The sequence below is a fragment of the Lagenorhynchus albirostris genome, chromosome 19, assembly GCF_949774975.1.
Source record: "Lagenorhynchus albirostris chromosome 19, mLagAlb1.1, whole genome shotgun sequence".
Classification (NCBI taxonomy): domain Eukaryota; kingdom Metazoa; phylum Chordata; class Mammalia; order Artiodactyla; family Delphinidae; genus Lagenorhynchus; species Lagenorhynchus albirostris.
In genome coordinates this window covers 5,372,809-5,389,436 of record NC_083113.1, presented here as the reverse complement: position 1 = coordinate 5,389,436, position 16,628 = coordinate 5,372,809, and the positions used below count along the sequence as shown (strand labels likewise).

General features: G+C 56.6%; 1 protein-coding gene across 2 annotated transcripts; it reads left to right on the top strand.

The window, feature by feature from the left end:
* The first annotated feature begins 21 nt into the window (after nucleotides 1–21).
* PRPF31 (pre-mRNA processing factor 31) lies at nucleotides 22–16,427 on the top strand. 2 transcript variants are annotated; one of them, XM_060131248.1, is made up of 14 exons: nucleotides 22–126; nucleotides 3,063–3,247; nucleotides 3,336–3,396; nucleotides 6,231–6,314; nucleotides 6,920–7,017; nucleotides 7,611–7,717; nucleotides 8,436–8,605; nucleotides 10,848–11,005; nucleotides 12,115–12,204; nucleotides 13,807–13,934; nucleotides 14,022–14,094; nucleotides 14,678–14,806; nucleotides 14,905–15,003; nucleotides 16,158–16,427. In XM_060131248.1, the coding sequence occupies exons 2-14, from the start codon at nucleotides 3,071–3,073 to the stop codon at nucleotides 16,281–16,283; spliced, it is 1,500 nt and encodes a 499-aa protein (XP_059987231.1). In that variant the 5' UTR covers nucleotides 22–126; nucleotides 3,063–3,070; the 3' UTR covers nucleotides 16,284–16,427. The 2 variants fall into 2 exon arrangements, with proteins under 2 accessions (XP_059987231.1, XP_059987232.1); XM_060131249.1 differs by lacking the exon at nucleotides 12,115–12,204.
* Nucleotides 16,428–16,628: the final 201 nt, after the last annotated feature.

The following is a 16,628-nucleotide window of genomic DNA, read 5'->3' as shown; positions in this document are numbered from 1 at the left end:
CGGTGCAGGGGCCAATCAGAGCGCAGCTTTGCTTCGACGACGGCGCATGGTTGAAACGTCATCAGTGAGCGTCGACCGCTGCTGGGAAGCTAATTTCTTAGAAATCGTCGTGCGAGAAGAGAAGAGGTGAGTGTGATGGAGACGAGGGAAGGGCGGGAGGTTGGCTTCCTGGGTCTGGGGGAGGAAGTGTGTAAGGAGAAAGGCGGGCCTTCGTAGACCGACTAACCAAAGGTCTCAAATGCTCCTACATTGTTAAGGCTCTGGGGATATAGCGGCAGCAAAAAATCGTTCCCGGCCCTATTAGCGCTTTGCATGGTGCCTGGGGAGACAGGCTTAATCAAGTAATTACTTAAATAACCACAAATGTGTGAAGTGCTTTAGGGTACACACAGGGCGTGCGGGGTGTATATCACCAAGCAACTTATCTACTCTAGAGTGGGGTGCGTGGGTCAGGGAGCTGGAATATGAGAACTGAAGGATGAAGAGGTGTTGAGCTGGTAAAAAGGGAGGAAATGAAGACCTAAAGTGAGGGGAAGAAGTTGGTAAGCGAAAAAAGTGTGAGAAGGATTCAGGGGCATGGGGAATAGTGGCGGGGGCTGAGGCTGGAGAGGTTGGCTGGCATCAAGCGAAGTCGTGGTACCTAATCCGTGCCACGTGCTGCGCTGGGCGATGGAAATAGTGTGCAATGAACAAAATGGACACGGTCCCTCTTTCCTTACAAATTTAAGCTTAATGGGGAAGATGGACATTAAACAAAATGTTAGAAATTTAGGGAATCTCAAGTGTTGAAGTGAACTGAAGGGTTCATAGGATGTATAACAGCAAGATAGCATCTAGTCTCAGGGTCAGAGATAACCCACGCTGCAAGAAATAGTGTTTGTGCCCTTACCTTTGGGATGAAAAAATAATATATCCAGAGAGCCGGAGAAAGGAAACCATAATGTGGTTGGTATAAGGATTAAATAAAGTTCATTCATTCATTTGCCCAATATTTCTTGTATACCTACAACGTGCTAGAGATTCTGCTAGATGGTGGAGATATAACGGTGAACAGATAACCACCCCTGGTTTTGCTTACAGTTTAGTGGGGAAACAGAGAAGAGAGGATAAGAAGAGATACTTGAGTCTAATGTATGGAGAGCAGATCATGTCCAATAAAGGACGAGTTCCTCTTATTCAGAGAAAGCAAGAGTAACGAGAGTTTTAGAGAAAGGTGCGTGTGAGATAACATGGGTGCGTTTACAAGGAAAAGCTGTGTCTTATAAAGAGAAGTGAGTATAAAGGGGACATTGCATCTTAGGGAGAAAGGAGGGTATTAGGGGAGACTGAGCTCAGAGACACCGAACATCCAGGGGTCCTAAACTGGTAGCTCAAGGGCCAAATCTTTCCTGTAGTTGTTTAGTTTGGCCTTTGCCATGGTGGTCTGTTTAAATTAGCCACTTAAAAAGAAACTTTTCAGACTGGGAGGTTACACATAAAAATTCTGACTCTCTTACTTTTCTTGAAAAAAATTAGAAAACCTGGCAACATGGAGCCCGTGTTCCCACTGGCAGGGCGTGTCTGAAGCGTCGCGTCAGCTGAGCTCTCACATCAGGCATGATTCCCTAGCTCTCCAGGCTCCACTTCCCCAGTTGCCCAACCCCCAGCCTGCTTCTCACTTATGTCACCCACTTAGCCTCTGGGGACATGGAGGTTTGCAGCCTCCGTTTGTCTTTCTGTAAATTTTATTTTATTTCTTTATTCTTTTGGCTGCACCACGCAGCTTGCAGGATCTTAATTCCCCAACCAGGGATTGAACCCGGGGCCACAGTAGCGAAAGCACCAAGTCCTAACCACTGGACCGACAGGGAATTCCCCTGTTTTTTAAGTTCTTTTTTAATTTCATTTTTTTATTGAAGTATAGTTGGTTTACAGTGTTGTGTTAGTTTCAGGTGCACAGCAAAGTGATTCAGTTATACATATACGTATATACTTATCTGTTCTTTTTCAGACTTTTTTCCCTTATAGGTTATTACAAAACACTGAGTATAGTTCCCTGTGCTGTACAGTAGGTACTTATCGGTTATCTGTTTTTTATATAGTAGTGTGTACATGTTGCATTTGTCTTTTTTTTTTTAATTTTTATTGGAGTATAGTTGGTCTTCAATGCTGTGTTACTTTCTGCTGTATGGCAAAGTGAATCAGTTATACGTATACATATATTCGCTCTTTTTTAGATTGTTTTTCCATATAGGTCCTTACAGAGTATTGGGTAGAGGTCCCTTTGCTATACAGCAGGTTCTTATTAGTTATCTATTTTATACATAGTAGTGTGTATATGTCCATCCCAGTCTCACACTTATTTCTCCCCCCCTTCCCCCTACATTTGTCTTATTGAAAGAGGAGAACAGGAAGAGGGAGCGTTTCTTATTTTAATAATAAAAAAAAGCACTGGGGAGGACAGAGTGGTGGGGATTGTACCTTGTAGAGTAGTGCTTCGCAGCCTTTGCAGCCTTTTCCACTGTGTGGGATTCACCGAAAATACTAATATTTGTACAGCACCTGGGGGTAGGAGCTGCTCATAGCCCGAGGTGATTGGCCTGGAGGCTCTAGACATTTTAGGCCCTGGCTGGTTGTCCTGATGGCTGAGGAGATCAGGATGTCTGTCACCCATTTGGGGCCCAACAGTTGGTGGGGAGGGGCCTCTGCTGGTGGGGGAAGGAAAGGATGTGAGGAGAGGTCTTATCAAGGGAGGGGATGTATCTTTTAAGTCTTAGCGAAGTGGTGGTGTGAGGGGTGTGCAGTGTCCTGTCCAGTGAAGTGAAGGTGAGAAGGGTGGGTAGTGTGAGTTATGACTGGAGACCATCTGGTCCTGGGAGTGGCTTCATGGATTCATTCAGCAGGCGTTCCCTGAGCATCTGTTATGTGTCAGGCACAGTTAGGAGCTAGAGAAAAAAGCAGAAGAGTGTACCTGTCCTTGTGGAGCCTGCATGCTGGTGAGGTTGATCAAGAAGGACCAGGGCCACCTGGCAGGGGAGGCCTGTCCCAGTAATGAGTGGGAATCCCGCTCGCCCTGCCCGCAGGCCTCGGGATGTCTCTGGCCGACGAGCTGCTAGCTGACCTTGAGGAGGCGGCAGAAGAGGAGGAAGGAGGAAGCTACGGGGAGGAAGAGGAGGAGCCGGCGATCGAGGATGTGCAGGAGGAGACCCAGCTGGATCTTTCCGGAGATTCGGTCAAGAGCATCGCCAAGCTGTGGGACAGCAAGATGGTGAGAGGAGCTCCTGGGGGGTGACACGGGCAGCAGCTCCTTTGCCTGGAGAGTCCCGGCTTCTGACTCTCCGCTCCTCCCCGGACAGTTCGCTGAGATCATGCTGAAGATTGAGGAGTATATCAGCAAGCAGGCCAAAGCTTCGGAAGGTACTTCTCCCTCCCCGTCGCCCTCGCCCTCGCCTGCCCCGGCTCTGCTCCGGCCAGGCCCCTTGGCTCCTTTGCTGCTGGTGACTTTGGAAGTTGGCCCTTCCCGTCACCCTTTGCCAGAGCCCTCTTCTTCTCTTCCATCCCAGCCCAGTCCCCTTCTCTCCTAAGAGTGTACTGCATTCCAAAGCTGATAAGTTCTTTCTAAGTTTTCTTTTTTCTTTTTTGCCCGTGCTGCACAGCATACGGGATCTTAATTCCCCGGCCAGGCATCAGACCCAGGCCCCCAGCAGTGGAAGCGCAGAGTCCTAACCACTGGACCACCAGGGAAGCCCCTAAAGCTGACACTTCTTAAGTCCTTGCTCTGTGCTGAGCGCTGGCTAATTGTGATAGGATTTATCTCAAGGCTTCCCAAACTTTACTGATAACGTGATCAGTTATAGAGTTTTGCCACACCTGTAAAACACTTATTATTTCACTTTTTTTTTTTTTTTTGCGGTACACGGGCCTCTCACTGCTGTGGCCTCTTCCGCTGCGGAGCACAGGCTCTGGACGCGCAGGCTCAGCAGCCATGGCTCACGGGCCCAGCCGCTCCGCGGCATGTGGGATCTTCCCGGACGGGGGCACGAACCCGCGTACCCTGCATCGGCAGGCGGACTCCCAACCACTGCACCACCAGGGAAGCCCTATTTCACATTTTTAAATCCACATACTTTTTCTTTCAGTTTACCCAAGAAAGAAAGATATTGCTACTGTGGATGGAAAACTGGTGTCATTTGTTAAATAGAAAGTAACCATGAAAATATAAAAAAAAATCCATAAAAGTTATTAAAATCTCTCCTCACTTCTAACTCTGGGCAAAGCTGGGTTGTCTCTTGAGTGTTCAGACCAGCTCTAAGAGGACAGTGCTGTCATCACCCCTGTTTTTCTTGGAAAGCTGTGGCTCTTGATTTGAATTCCTAGGCAGTGGGAAGCCAAGGGAAGCTTTTTGGCACAGGAGTGGTATAGTCAGAGCAGAGTTTCAGGGAGACTTACTTGTTCCATCGTTTCTTTTTTAAAAAATTAATTAATTAACTTGTCGGCTGTGTTCGGTCTTTGTTGCTGCGCGCAGGCTTTCTCTCTAGTTGCGGTGCGCGGGCTTCTCATTGCGGTGGCTTCTCTTGTTGTGGAGCACAGGCTCTAGGCGCGCGGGCTTAAGTAGTTGTGGCTTCCGGGCTCAGTAGCTGTAACTCGCGGGCTCTAGAGCGCAGGCTCAGTAGTTGTGGCACACGGGCTTTGTTGCTCCACGGCGTGAGGGATCTTCCTGGACCAGGGCTGGAACCCGTGTCCCCTGCATTGGCAGGTGGATTCTTAACCATTGCACCACGAGGATTAAACTTTAAACCTTTAAAACTTTCTTTAAAGTTTTCGTGAGGCGCCCTGCGGGCCAGGCCTGTGTGGGCCTCTGCTCTCAGAACGCTCAAGGGCTGGCGGAGCAGTTACTGGTGGGCGGCGCCTGCTGGGGTGGAGGGAGCCCAGGACACTCGGGAGCCACAGGAGGAGCTGGCTGACCCTGCCATGGTCAGGGAAGAACTGATGTCTCAGCTGGACTTTGAAGCATGAATACACATGACAGGGCAAGAATGGGGTGGCGGGGGGGTGCGCCCAGGGAAAGAGAGCTGCACCTGCAAAACCTTGGACATCCATAGTGGTGGGGAGGCTGGCAGGGCACCAGACCCTGCAGGGTTTCAAATGCCAGGCCAGGGAGTCATGGGGAATCATAAAAGTGACATTTCCTGGTGTGGGCCAGGCTCGGGGATTTTAAGTCAGACCCAATCACACCCCATGTCTGGTGGGGAAGGCGGACATGAAACACCTCAACCTGGGTGGTGATGGTGTCTAATGGATGTGGCGGGAGTGTGGCAGAGCACAGAGAGACAGCTGACCCCTCCTGAAAGGTGCGGGAGGGGTTCTTAGGCGCCTTGTGAGCCTTAAGGACGTGGAGGCATTTGAGCATCAGGATTCGGAGCGCAGACTCGGGAGTCAGATCTCAGCGCTGCCATCTGCTGGCTCTGTGCCATCAGGCCGAGTCCCTCCGTTTCTTTCTCTGCAACGTTGGCCTGATTTAACACCAACCTCCCTGGCTGGTTGTGGATAAAATAAGTTAATGCCCGTAAGGCACTTATAACAGTATTGTATGCCTAGTAAGTCCTGTCTGTGTCAATTGCTCGTGATAATACTGTCATCATTGTCATTATCGTTGTTATTATTAGCGCTTGAAGGGTTTTCCAGAAACAGACACGAGGAAGGGAGGTACCAGGGAGAGGGAACAGCATATTCAAAGGCCAAGAGAAGAGTGAAGCAGGCCAAGTGTTCAGGGCACTGTAATCAGTCCTTTAATGGCTGGAATGAAATAAAGCGGGGGTGTGATGAGAGGATGGGGCCAGGAAGGTGCAGAGACCAGACTGGAGTCACTGAGTCAGCAAGTGTCCACGGAGCGACTGCAATGGGCCAGGCGCATCGGGGTGCAGCCACAGGAAACAGACCCAGTACTTGTCCTCGCAGAGCTTCCAGCCTTTTGGGAGGCCTCAAACATCACTCTGGGTAGCTGGGCTGTTAGTCTAAGGGTGTGGTGAGCCCCAGGAGGGTTTAGGTCCAGGGCGAGATGGGGTCAAGTCTAGACTGGCCTGGAGGGAGAGATGGGAGGTTTGCAGATATGCAAACCTGCCCCCCAGTTTCCTCTTCAGCCTCTCCCTGCTCCCCTCCAGCTGCATCCCCAGTCTCCCTGAGCTGTGGGATCTGGAACGGGGTGGGTGCATAGACACACACCCACACCAGGCTCTTTCTCATCCTCACAGTGATGGGACCGGTGGAGGCGGCCCCCGAGTACCGGGTCATTGTGGACGCCAACAACCTGACGGTGGAGATCGAAAACGAGCTGAGTGAGTGCCGGGAAGGGCAAGCAGAGACAGCCCTGCCCAGTGTCCCCCACAGCCTCCTCCCGTCCCCAAGGGAGGGGCAGGCAGGATCACAGGCCGTCTTCCCTGCTGGCCTTTCCCAGGGTCCTGCCCCCAAGCCCCTGTAATAGCTGGAATCCAGGTTCAGCTGTTGTAACAAGTGGTTACGTGAGAAGGAAGCATATTTTCCTCTCATATGAAAGTCTGGATGAGGAGTCCAGGCTCTTTCTGTCTCATTGATCTGCCATCTGTTTCATGGTACAAGGTGACTGTCCACCTCCAGCCATCACCTCCACATCCTCATCAGCAAAAAGATGGGAGAGAAGAGGAGGGCACATTTTTTTCCTTTGAGGGAGTGGCCTGGAAGTTGCACATGTGACTTCAGCTCACATCTTGTAGATCAGAACTAACTCCCATGGCTGCATCCAGCCATAAGGGCAGCCGGGAAATGTAGCTTTGTGCTGCGTGTCCGTGAGCCCAGCTATAATTAGGGGTTTTGCTACTGAAGGAAGAAGGGGAAATGGGTACTGGGAGAGCCAGCAGAGTCTGCCTGCCCCTCATTGGGCTCCTGTCCGCCCTGTCCCCCTTAGACATCATCCATAAGTTCATCCGGGATAAGTACTCGAAGCGATTCCCCGAACTGGAGTCTCTGGTCCCCAATGCACTCGATTACATCCGCACCGTCAAGGTAAATGGGAAGAAGTGGGCTCCCCGACTGCCACTAATGTGAAGGGGCGGCGGGGCCCTGCTCTCGGACCCCCAGGTTTAAGGGGAAGGTTCCCCTCGCTCAGCCTTGGGCTGGAGACGGGATGAGACTCGGGGAAGCAGTCCTAAGTGCCAAGACCCCGAGACGGCAACAGGCCCTGGAGCATTCAGGGAACGAGAGGAGGCGAGGAGGCGGATTGCAGAGGCTCTGGGTCTTAAGGGAAAGTGAAGGCGGGCTCACCAGTGCGCAGGGCCCCCCATGAGTCCAGGGGCGGATGGGGGCGGTGGCAGGGGATGCCCACCCAGGGAAGTGACGCGGTCAGACCCGCACTCTGAGTGGCCATGGGCTGCAGGCCTGCGGCGGCAGCGGGTCTTCCCTGGGTGGCCCGTCTGCTCAGCTCTGCTTCCGGGTCAGCCCGCACGGGGCAGACGGTGCGGATCCTTTGAGCAGCGGAGTTGCCAGGAGTGGGGGGAGGCAGGGGAGTGCCCCGGGTACAGATCGGGTGGGTGCAGGAGCACGAGAGGTTCTGGAGCTTCCTGAGTCCCAGGCCCCTGTCCTGCCCTCTCGCCCCCCAGGAGCTGGGCAACAGCCTGGACAAGTGCAAGAACAACGAGAACCTGCAGCAGATTCTGACCAATGCCACTATCATGGTCGTCAGCGTCACTGCCTCCACCACCCAGGGGTGCGCACAGGGGCCCCTCTGATGGTGCACAGCGGTCTGGGCTAGCGGCATGGCTGTCAGTCTCAGGAGGATAGGGCACTTCACCTCGCAAGCCAGGCACCGTGCTGGGCTTGGGGCTCCCCGGGCATGAGAAGCCAGCCTCGCCCAGGGTTTCGAGGGTGAGGCAAGGGGCAGGCCTGTAATTAGAAGTGTCCGTCTCTGGCGTGTCATCCCCTTGCTAGGGTGAATGCCGGCTCTCCACCTGCCCCTCTGGCGTCCGTGCTGCGCCTAGGAGAAGGGGCCATTTGTCACCGCAGAGCAGAGCTCTGGAATGGTTGATCGCAGCGGTGACCATGCTCCGAGGGAAGCGGCCGGGTGGTGGGCCGGGGTGGCCAGCAGGGCTGAGGCCTGCAGGGTGTGGGGGGCCTCGGCGGGAGAGCGTTTCAGGAAGAGGGAGCGCCTGCAGAGGCCCAGCTCTGGCATGGCCTGGGCAGGGGCGCCTCCCACAGACGGAGACAGGACGGGGCAGTGCAGTGGCACCGCGGACTGGTTCCCGGCAGCCCTGGCTTCCAGGCCTCAGGGCCGGCAGGAGCGGTACCTGTGGTGAAGCTGCACACACGTGTGCGCACACACACGCAGCTGGGAGGACGCGGGCTCCCGGGCCACGCAGACGGGACACGCTGAAGCTCGAAGGTCGGGTCCGTCCCAGCCTCACCCCCACCTCGCCCCCCGCCTGCAGGCAGCAGCTGTCGGAGGAGGAGCTGGAACGGCTGGAGGAGGCCTGTGACATGGCGCTGGAGCTCAACGCCTCCAAGCACCGAATCTACGAGTACGTGGAGTCGCGCATGTCCTTCATCGCGCCCAACCTCTCCATCATCATCGGGGCGTCCACCGCCGCCAAGATCATGGGTGAGGCCCGTCCCCACGCAGTGACGGCCCCGCGGGCCATGTGACCTTGGGCAAGTCTGTTCCTCTTCTGTAAAATGGGGATTTGGCCCTGGGGCCCCAGGACCGTGTCCCCTTGCCCCCACCCTCTCATCTCTCCTGGAGACCACAGAGGTTGGCCAGCTTGCTCTTCACACAGACATGGAGAAAGGATGGGGGCCCTGAGCCTGGTCAGCGCCCGCATCCCCAGCAGAGCTGGGGCCAGACAAGCCGCAAAGGGGAGAGGCGGCGTGGCTGGTGGAAATGCTGGGCATCCCAGCAGCTCCCAGCTCTGCCATGGGCCCACAGGGCCGCCTGGCAGTAGTAAAGTCAGCTCTCTGAGCCTCAGTATCTCCACAAGACGGGGGCACTGGTCCTGGCAGTGGGTGCCTTCCTCCTCGGGGGCTCTCTGCGGCCTCAGAGCGCCCCCTCAGGCTCCTGGCCCCTTCAACCGAGAAACATTTCCCCGGGGAGTTGGATAAAGCAGCCGTATTAGTCAGTTCGGGCTGCTGTAACAAAGTACCATAGACTGGGGGGGCTTCAACAACTGAGGTTTATCCTCTCACAGTCTGGAGGCTGGGAGACTGAGATCAGGTGTCAGCAGGGCTGGTTCCTTCTGAGAGCCTCTCTCCTTGGTGTGTAGACGGCCACCTTTTCACTACGTCCTCATGTGGTCTTCCCTCCATGTGGGACTGTGTCCTAGTCTCCTCTCGTAAGGGCACCAGTCCTATTGGATTAGGGCCCATCCTGTGACCTCATTTCACCTTGATCACCTGTTTTGTTTTGTTTTTTTTAATTTGGTCGCGCTGGGTCTTAGTTGTGGCAGGCGGGCTCCTTAGTTGTGGCAGGCGGGCTCCTTAGTTGCGGCTCGCCAGCTCCTTAGTTGCAGCTTGCATGTGGGATCTAGTTCCCTGATCAGGGATCGAACCTGGGCCCCCTGCATTGGGAGTGCTGAGTCTTAACCACTGCGCCACCAGGGAAGTCCCTGATCACCTCTTTAAAGACCCTGTCTCCAGATACAGTCACATTCTGAGGTGTGGGGAGGGGAGGGCTAGGACTTCAATGTGTGAACTCGGGGCGGGGACACAGTTCAGCGCAGAACACAGTCTTGGGGGCAGGTGTGTGCAGAGTTGCAGGTAGAAGCAGTGGTGTCGGGGAAGGACAAGCTCGGGTGTGGATCCTGCTTCCCCCCTCGCTGACCTCACGTCTTTGGGCAAACGGTGTCACGTGCCTCAGTTTCCCTAGTGGCGATTGGGGGTTGCGCTAGTTTCCTGTGACTGCTGTAACAAATGACCACGAACCAAGAGGCTTGAACGACGCAGTTTATCATCTGACAGCTGTGGAGGTCAGAAGTCCACCGTGGGCCTCACGGGGCTAGAATGAAAGTGTCGGCAGGGCTGTGGTCCTCTATGGTGGGTCAGGGGAGGAAGCCGTTCCCTGCCTTTTCCAGCTTCCAGGGGCACCTGCATCCGTTGGCTTGTGGCTCCTTCCTCTATCTTGAAAGTCTCCTCTCGTGCCACTCTGACTTTGCTTTTCTCTCCCACTTTTGAGGACCCTCGTGATTACATTGAGCCCACCAGGATCCTCCAGGATAATCTCCCCTTCTCGGGGTCCTTAACTTGCCCGTGTCTGCAGAGTCCCTTTGGCTGCATGTGGCACTGTAGTCGCAGGTTCCGGGGATGGTGATGTCAGTGACCATGGGGGCTGTTCTGCTCCCGCACGGGTGTTGGAGGCTTGTTTCAAGGACTCGTGTGTGTGATGAGACCATTTACCTAATCCTTGAAAGCGCCCAGCACAGGGCCCTGCACACAGCAATCCCACCTCAGAGGTAGAACTACTTACAGTATTTACCTGCAGCTCCTCTTCCCCTCCCCCATGCCCGCAGACACGCTCAAGGGAACCCAGAGGTGATTCATACCCAGGCCCTGTTGTCGCAAGCCCACAGCGCGGTGAAAACCACTCTGAGGCCGGAGCAGGGCCTGTGTGGCTTCGCAGACTTGGGTCAGGTTCCTGTTGGGCCAGTCTGCTCACTGTGCACCTCTAGCAAGTTGCTTCACCTCTCTGAGCCTCCTCCAAACCCCTCTCGGAGGCGGGACACGTCGACCCTCCTTGGCGGGGCCGCCTCGGGGCTCCAACCAGAAACTCCTGTGAAGGTGCAGCGCACGGCGAGCCCCCAGACAAAACCCCCCGTCCTTCTGAGCCCCTCCCTCCCTCTGTCCCGCTGCAGGGGTGGCCGGCGGCCTGACCAACCTCTCCAAGATGCCCGCCTGCAACATCATGCTGCTCGGGGCCCAGCGCAAGACGCTGTCCGGCTTCTCATCCACCTCAGTGCTGCCCCACACCGGCTACATCTACCACAGCGACATCGTGCAGTCCCTGCCCCCGGTGAGTGCCACCCCTCTTGGAACCTTATGCTGTGCCCCAAAGGGCACCCCCTCCCCCTGCTGCTCCTCGGGTCCCAGGGGTCTCTGCTGACGCCAGGGGTCAGGACCCTGGAGGACGGGCCGCGCAGGGTGTATGAACAAGGACGCTGGAGCTGACAGGCCAGGCTGGAGTTCTGATCCCCCTCAGGCTCCCCGTGTGTAAGTGGGGTGAACTGAACCTGCTTCATGGGGTCGAGACGAGGACTCACTTGTACGAAACGCCTTGACATCAGGCCTCGCACGTACAAAGCAACAGAAGCGTTAAGCTTGTGAGTTCGGGGTTCCCAAGACCACGGTCAGGTTCAGTGGCCACTAGAAGGACTCAGAGAGCTCACCTTGAGCCAATCCACCCAGGGCTACGGTTTATCACAGTGAGCGCACCCAGAGTAACGCTGGCCGAGGGGAGGCACGAGGGCAGGGTCCTCGGGGCTCAGTCTCTGCCGAGGCTCGGGGGCACAGACATGGCTGGGACCCCGTGACTCAGAGACCCCACCCTAAGTCACAGCGCTGTTCCCTGGCTTACCCAGGCCCCTGCCAGCACAGATCACCACCCAGGAGCCAGGGCCAAGGCCAGACTTCTTAGGACAGGGTTAAATTCCCCTCTACGCCTAGCTGCTGCTGGCTTACTATGTTATTATTATTACTGTTATTCTTCTCTTTATTATTAATGCTACCATTACCATTACTACTGGTCACCAAGACTTGGGGCTGTGGGTGTTACAAGTACCATCGTGGTGTTTCTCAGAACCCGGCCCCTACCTTTTGTGGCACATGACACCATTTTAGGTGATACACAGATGGATGTTTTAAATTTTAATGTAGGTATTTTCTCCGTATTTGATAATCTTCCATCTGTTGTAATGCGATTCAGCCTTCTGTGCAAACGGGGAGGTAGGTTATCATTATCACCGACAATGATGATTTGTTACTGTAACACGTTATTACAGTAAGGCGATAGCGGTAAAGGTGAAATGCTGACAGGCAGAAATGGAGACGGGGGCTAGAGTTGTGGAAACGCTGCCACCTGATTGCATCCGCACACTGACTCTGCCTTCCTGTTCATGACTGCAGGATCTCCGGCGGAAGGCGGCCCGGCTGGTGGCTGCCAAGTGCACGCTGGCAGCCCGAGTGGACAGTTTCCATGAGAGCACGGAGGGGAAGGTGAGGGGCGGGCGGCGTCTGTCCGGGTGGTATGTGGTCTGTCTCAGGGAGAGCTGTCAATAGAGGACCCAGCACAGCGAGCGCTGTCCTAACGGGGCAGAGGTGGGGGTGTTGGTCGTGGCCCCTACCGAGGTCAGCGTCCCCTCCCCCTTCTGTACGAGTTTCCCGTTGCTGCTGCTGTGACAGATTAACCACAAGCTTAGTGTCCTAAAGCAACACAGGGTTACTGTCTTCGAGTTCGGTAGGTCAGAAGACCACAGCGGGTTCCCTGGCCTGAAATCAAGGGGTTGGCAGGGTTCATTCCTTCCGGAGGCTCAAGGGGAGGATGGCTCCCCTGCCTCTTGCAGCTTCCACAGGCCGCCCGCATCCCTTGGCTTGTGGCCCCTTCCTCCATCTTCAAAGCCAGCGTAGCATCTTCCCAGCTCTCTCTGACTCTGCTTCTGTCTCCACATCTCCTTTGACTCTTTTAAGGACCCAGTGATTACACTGGGTCCACACTGATCATCTAAGGCACCCTCTCCCTGTTTCCAGATCCTTAACCCAGTCACATCTGCAAAGTCCTTTTTGTCAGGTAAAGTGACACATTCGCAGGGACCAGAGAGTTGGTTGTGGACACCTTTGGGGGAGGGGGAGGTATTTATTTGCCTACTACACCAGGATCTGTCCCCTCTACCAGAACTGTCATTGTTCACGTAATTATTCCATCAACCTGCGTGCCTTGGCGGACTTGTTCTGGGAGAGTAGATGATTTCTGTCTTGTGCATTATTGTTTTCCAAGCACCCACCCTGGCACCGTGGGTTCAGGGGTTCAGTCTCTCTCTGACCACTGGCTTGGATGCTGGGGGTACAGCAGTGAACCACACAGACAAAAGCCCTGCCTCCGTGCCATCTCCATTTTGGCTGGGGGCAGGCCGAGAAGACACAAGCGGTAGGTCTGCGGTGTGTCCAGTGGTGCTGAGTAAAGCCTGGGAAGACAGATGTGGGGCATTGGGGGTGGCGAGGGAGGTGAGACTGATTAACCTGGAACTCAGGGAGGGCTTCTCCGAGGAGGTGAGGGTTTAACATAGACCTGAGTGCAGTTAGCAGGCGAGTCCCGTAGATGCTGGGGGGAAGGGTGTCTCAAGCAGAGGGAACAGTTGGTGCACAGGCCCTGAGGCTGGAGCACAGCGAGCTCCAGGGAGAGGAGGCTGGCGGGATGGGGGCAGATCACGTGCAGCCTCTCGCACCCTGGGGAGAGCTTGGCCTCAGTGGGGGTGCTGAAAGGGGGCCGATTTGGGGTCCTTCCTGAAGGAAGAGCCTGGCGGGACTCTCGGGGTGTGGCCGACTCCAGGGCATCGCCACTTACTGACCTGAAGAGAGCTGGGGTGGAGTGGGGGGGGAGCGGGCGCGGGAGCTCTGTCTGCTCCATTGCCTTGGGGCGCAGCATTGAGAGGAGAGGGCTGAGCCTGCGATACAGTGTGGGAGCATCGCGTGGTAGGTGCGACTTAAACCCGCAGAGCCCAGAGGGTCAAGGTCCTCCAGGGCCGCGTGGGAACGAGGGGGACGGGCGGACAGGACAGGCCCGAGGGAGCAGCTGCAGGACCCCCACCACATCCTCCCCAGGTGGGCTACGAGCTGAAGGATGAGATCGAGCGCAAGTTCGACAAGTGGCAGGAGCCGCCGCCCGTGAAGCAGGTGAAGCCGCTGCCTGCACCCCTCGACGGGCAGCGTAAGAAGAGAGGCGGCCGCAGGTGGCGCCCGGGGACCAGTCGGGCCGGGACGGAATGGGAAGGGAAGAGGCTTGCACCCTCCCAGCTGACCCCCTGCCTTGTCCCCAGGTACCGCAAGATGAAGGAGCGGCTGGGGCTGACTGAGATCCGGAAGCAGGCCAACCGCATGAGCTTCGGGGAGGTCAGACCCCACCCTGCTCTGCCCCCGCTCCCTGCTGCATTCCTTCCTCTCCACCTGTGGCCATGCCCCCCACCCCCAGATCTGGGACAACATCTTAGCCTCCTCCCTGGTCCCCCCACCCCAGCCTCCAGTCTCTCCCCACCCCATCCACCCGGCACCGGCTCCCCTCGCCCCGAGGCTTCCCATCCACCCAGGCACTGGAGGCTGTTCAGGATCAGACCCCTGCAGGCCTCCCAGTCTCGTGTCCCCCCACGCCCCGCACACATGCCCTTCCCCAGGCTCCACCCCTGCCAGGCTCTTGTTACCCGAGCCTCACCCTACTGATCCTGCAAGAACTAGCTCAGATGCCCTTTCATCAGTGAAACCCATTTCAGTTCTTACACCACACACACGCACACGCACGGCCCCTCTCAGCTGTGAGCTCAGGGAGCAGTAACGGGACCTGACTTCCTTGCTGGGGCCCCAGCAAGGCTCACTGCACTCGGGGCCCAGTAGGCGCCTGAATAGGGCCGGCCGATGGGCTGGGTGCGTGGGCCTCTAGCTGACCGAGGGGGCAGCTGGCACCGCCTTCCCCTCCCTCCAGATCGAGGAGGACGCCTACCAGGAGGACCTGGGCTTCAGCCTGGGCCACCTGGGCAAGTCGGGCAGCGGGCGGGTGCGGCAGACACAGGTGAACGAGGCCACCAAAGCCAGGATCTCCAAGACGCTGCAGGTACGGCCGCGGGCTGGGGCGGGGGCTGAGGGCGAGGGGCTGCGGGCTCGGGCGCTGGGCCCCAGCCTCAGTCTGCACCTCCCCGGCCCTCCCCACAGCGGACCCTGCAGAAGCAGAGCGTGGTGTACGGCGGCAAGTCCACCATCCGCGACCGCTCCTCGGGGACTGCTTCCAGCGTGGCCTTCACCCCACTCCAGGTACCGGCCCCCCTGGGGTCAGGAGGCCCAGGGAAAACCCCTTCCCCTCCTGGGCTTCAGCTGCCTCGCCTGCGGAATGAGCACAGGACAAGGCCCCTCTCGGGGCTGCCGTGGGGGGAGTGGGCACCGATGAAGCCCCTGAAGGGCGTATCTGGGTTCCCTGCACTCGGTGAAGTTACCAGGGACCAGTTGGTCTCTGTGACCTCGAGCAGGCTCAGTCCCTCCCTGAGGCTCTGGGTCCCCACCTTCCAAGATCCGGTGGCTGGGACCACCTCAGGGCTCCGCACAGGAAAGGTCCTAGGTAGATGGGCTGGGCAGTCGGGACCCCAGCCAACCACCAGAGCACAGGATGGAGCCAGGGCAGGTCACTCCCCTGTCGGGTCCGTGCCTCGGTTTATTCACCCACCAAATAGCGCTGGTGTGGCCCTTGGGATCTGAGGAGTACCAGCTCATTCCCTCCATCAGCAGGTGTCTGCTGAGTGCCTGCTAAATTCCGAGCGCTGTTGCAGGTGCTGGGACAAAGCCACAAAACAGAGACAGGAAGTTTTGCCCTCCCAGAGCTTAGAGGGTGGCAGGGGGACAGATAACTAAGATACATAGTGTATTGGAAGGTGGAAAGTGCTGGAGACTGAAAGGACTGAGGGAGATGGGGAGCCTCCAGGGGAGGCCTCAGTGAGAAGATGAGAGTCACCGTGTGTAGAACATTCACGACAATGCCTGCCACGCGTCGGGTCCCCAGGGCTGGTCGGTAAATCCTCGGTGGGGTTGGTGCAATTTGTGCTGGAACTGCAGGCAAGCCACTTACTTCTGGGACTCAGTTTCCTTATTCAGGAACCGAACAGGATCAGCTGTTCTCCAACGGTGGTGTTTCTAAAGTCTCCTGGGGAACCTGCTAAAAATTCAGATGCCCAGATCCTCCCCTCTTCCCCCCCCCCCGGCCCACAGAGTCAGAATCTCCCAAGGTGGGGGAGATTTGGGGGCTGGCAAACTGTCCACATGTTTGCCCAGAGCCCAAGGACCACTGGGAAGGGCCCGTGGGCCCCTGACATTTCATGATTCCTTCACTGGGAGCTGGGGGAGCTGGGCGGGGGGCATTGTTAGGGCCCAGGCCCGTCTCCCCACCCCATCCCATCCCATCTCCCTCACCTGCCCAGGGCCTGGAGATTGTGAACCCACAAGCAGCGGAGAAGAAGGTGGCTGAGGCCAACCAGAAGTATTTCTCCAGCATGGCCGAGTTCCTCAAGGTCAAGGGTGAGAAAAGCGGCATCATGTCCACCTGAGGGGCGGTGCCTTGGGCCTTCTCCCGCTGAAGGGACACAGAGGCCCCACCTCTCTGAAGGGATCGGGGTCAGGATGGGGCTGGGAGGTTCCGGCAAGGAGAGCCGCCCCGTGCCGGCCGGTGCTGGGACTGTCCGGCGAGGCACGGGAGAAGGCCCGGCCCCGGAGCACAGAGATCGCCGCCCCACTCACACACACAGCCAGCCTTCATCATGCGTCTTTTTTATTTTAACCGGGAAAGGAAATAGCTTTGGAATAAGTGCAATTAAAAGCACATTATCAGGATCTGTCCTTGGCGAGTGATCGTTTGTCGAACACCCGGGCGATTTGAGGAGCTACGGGGTTTG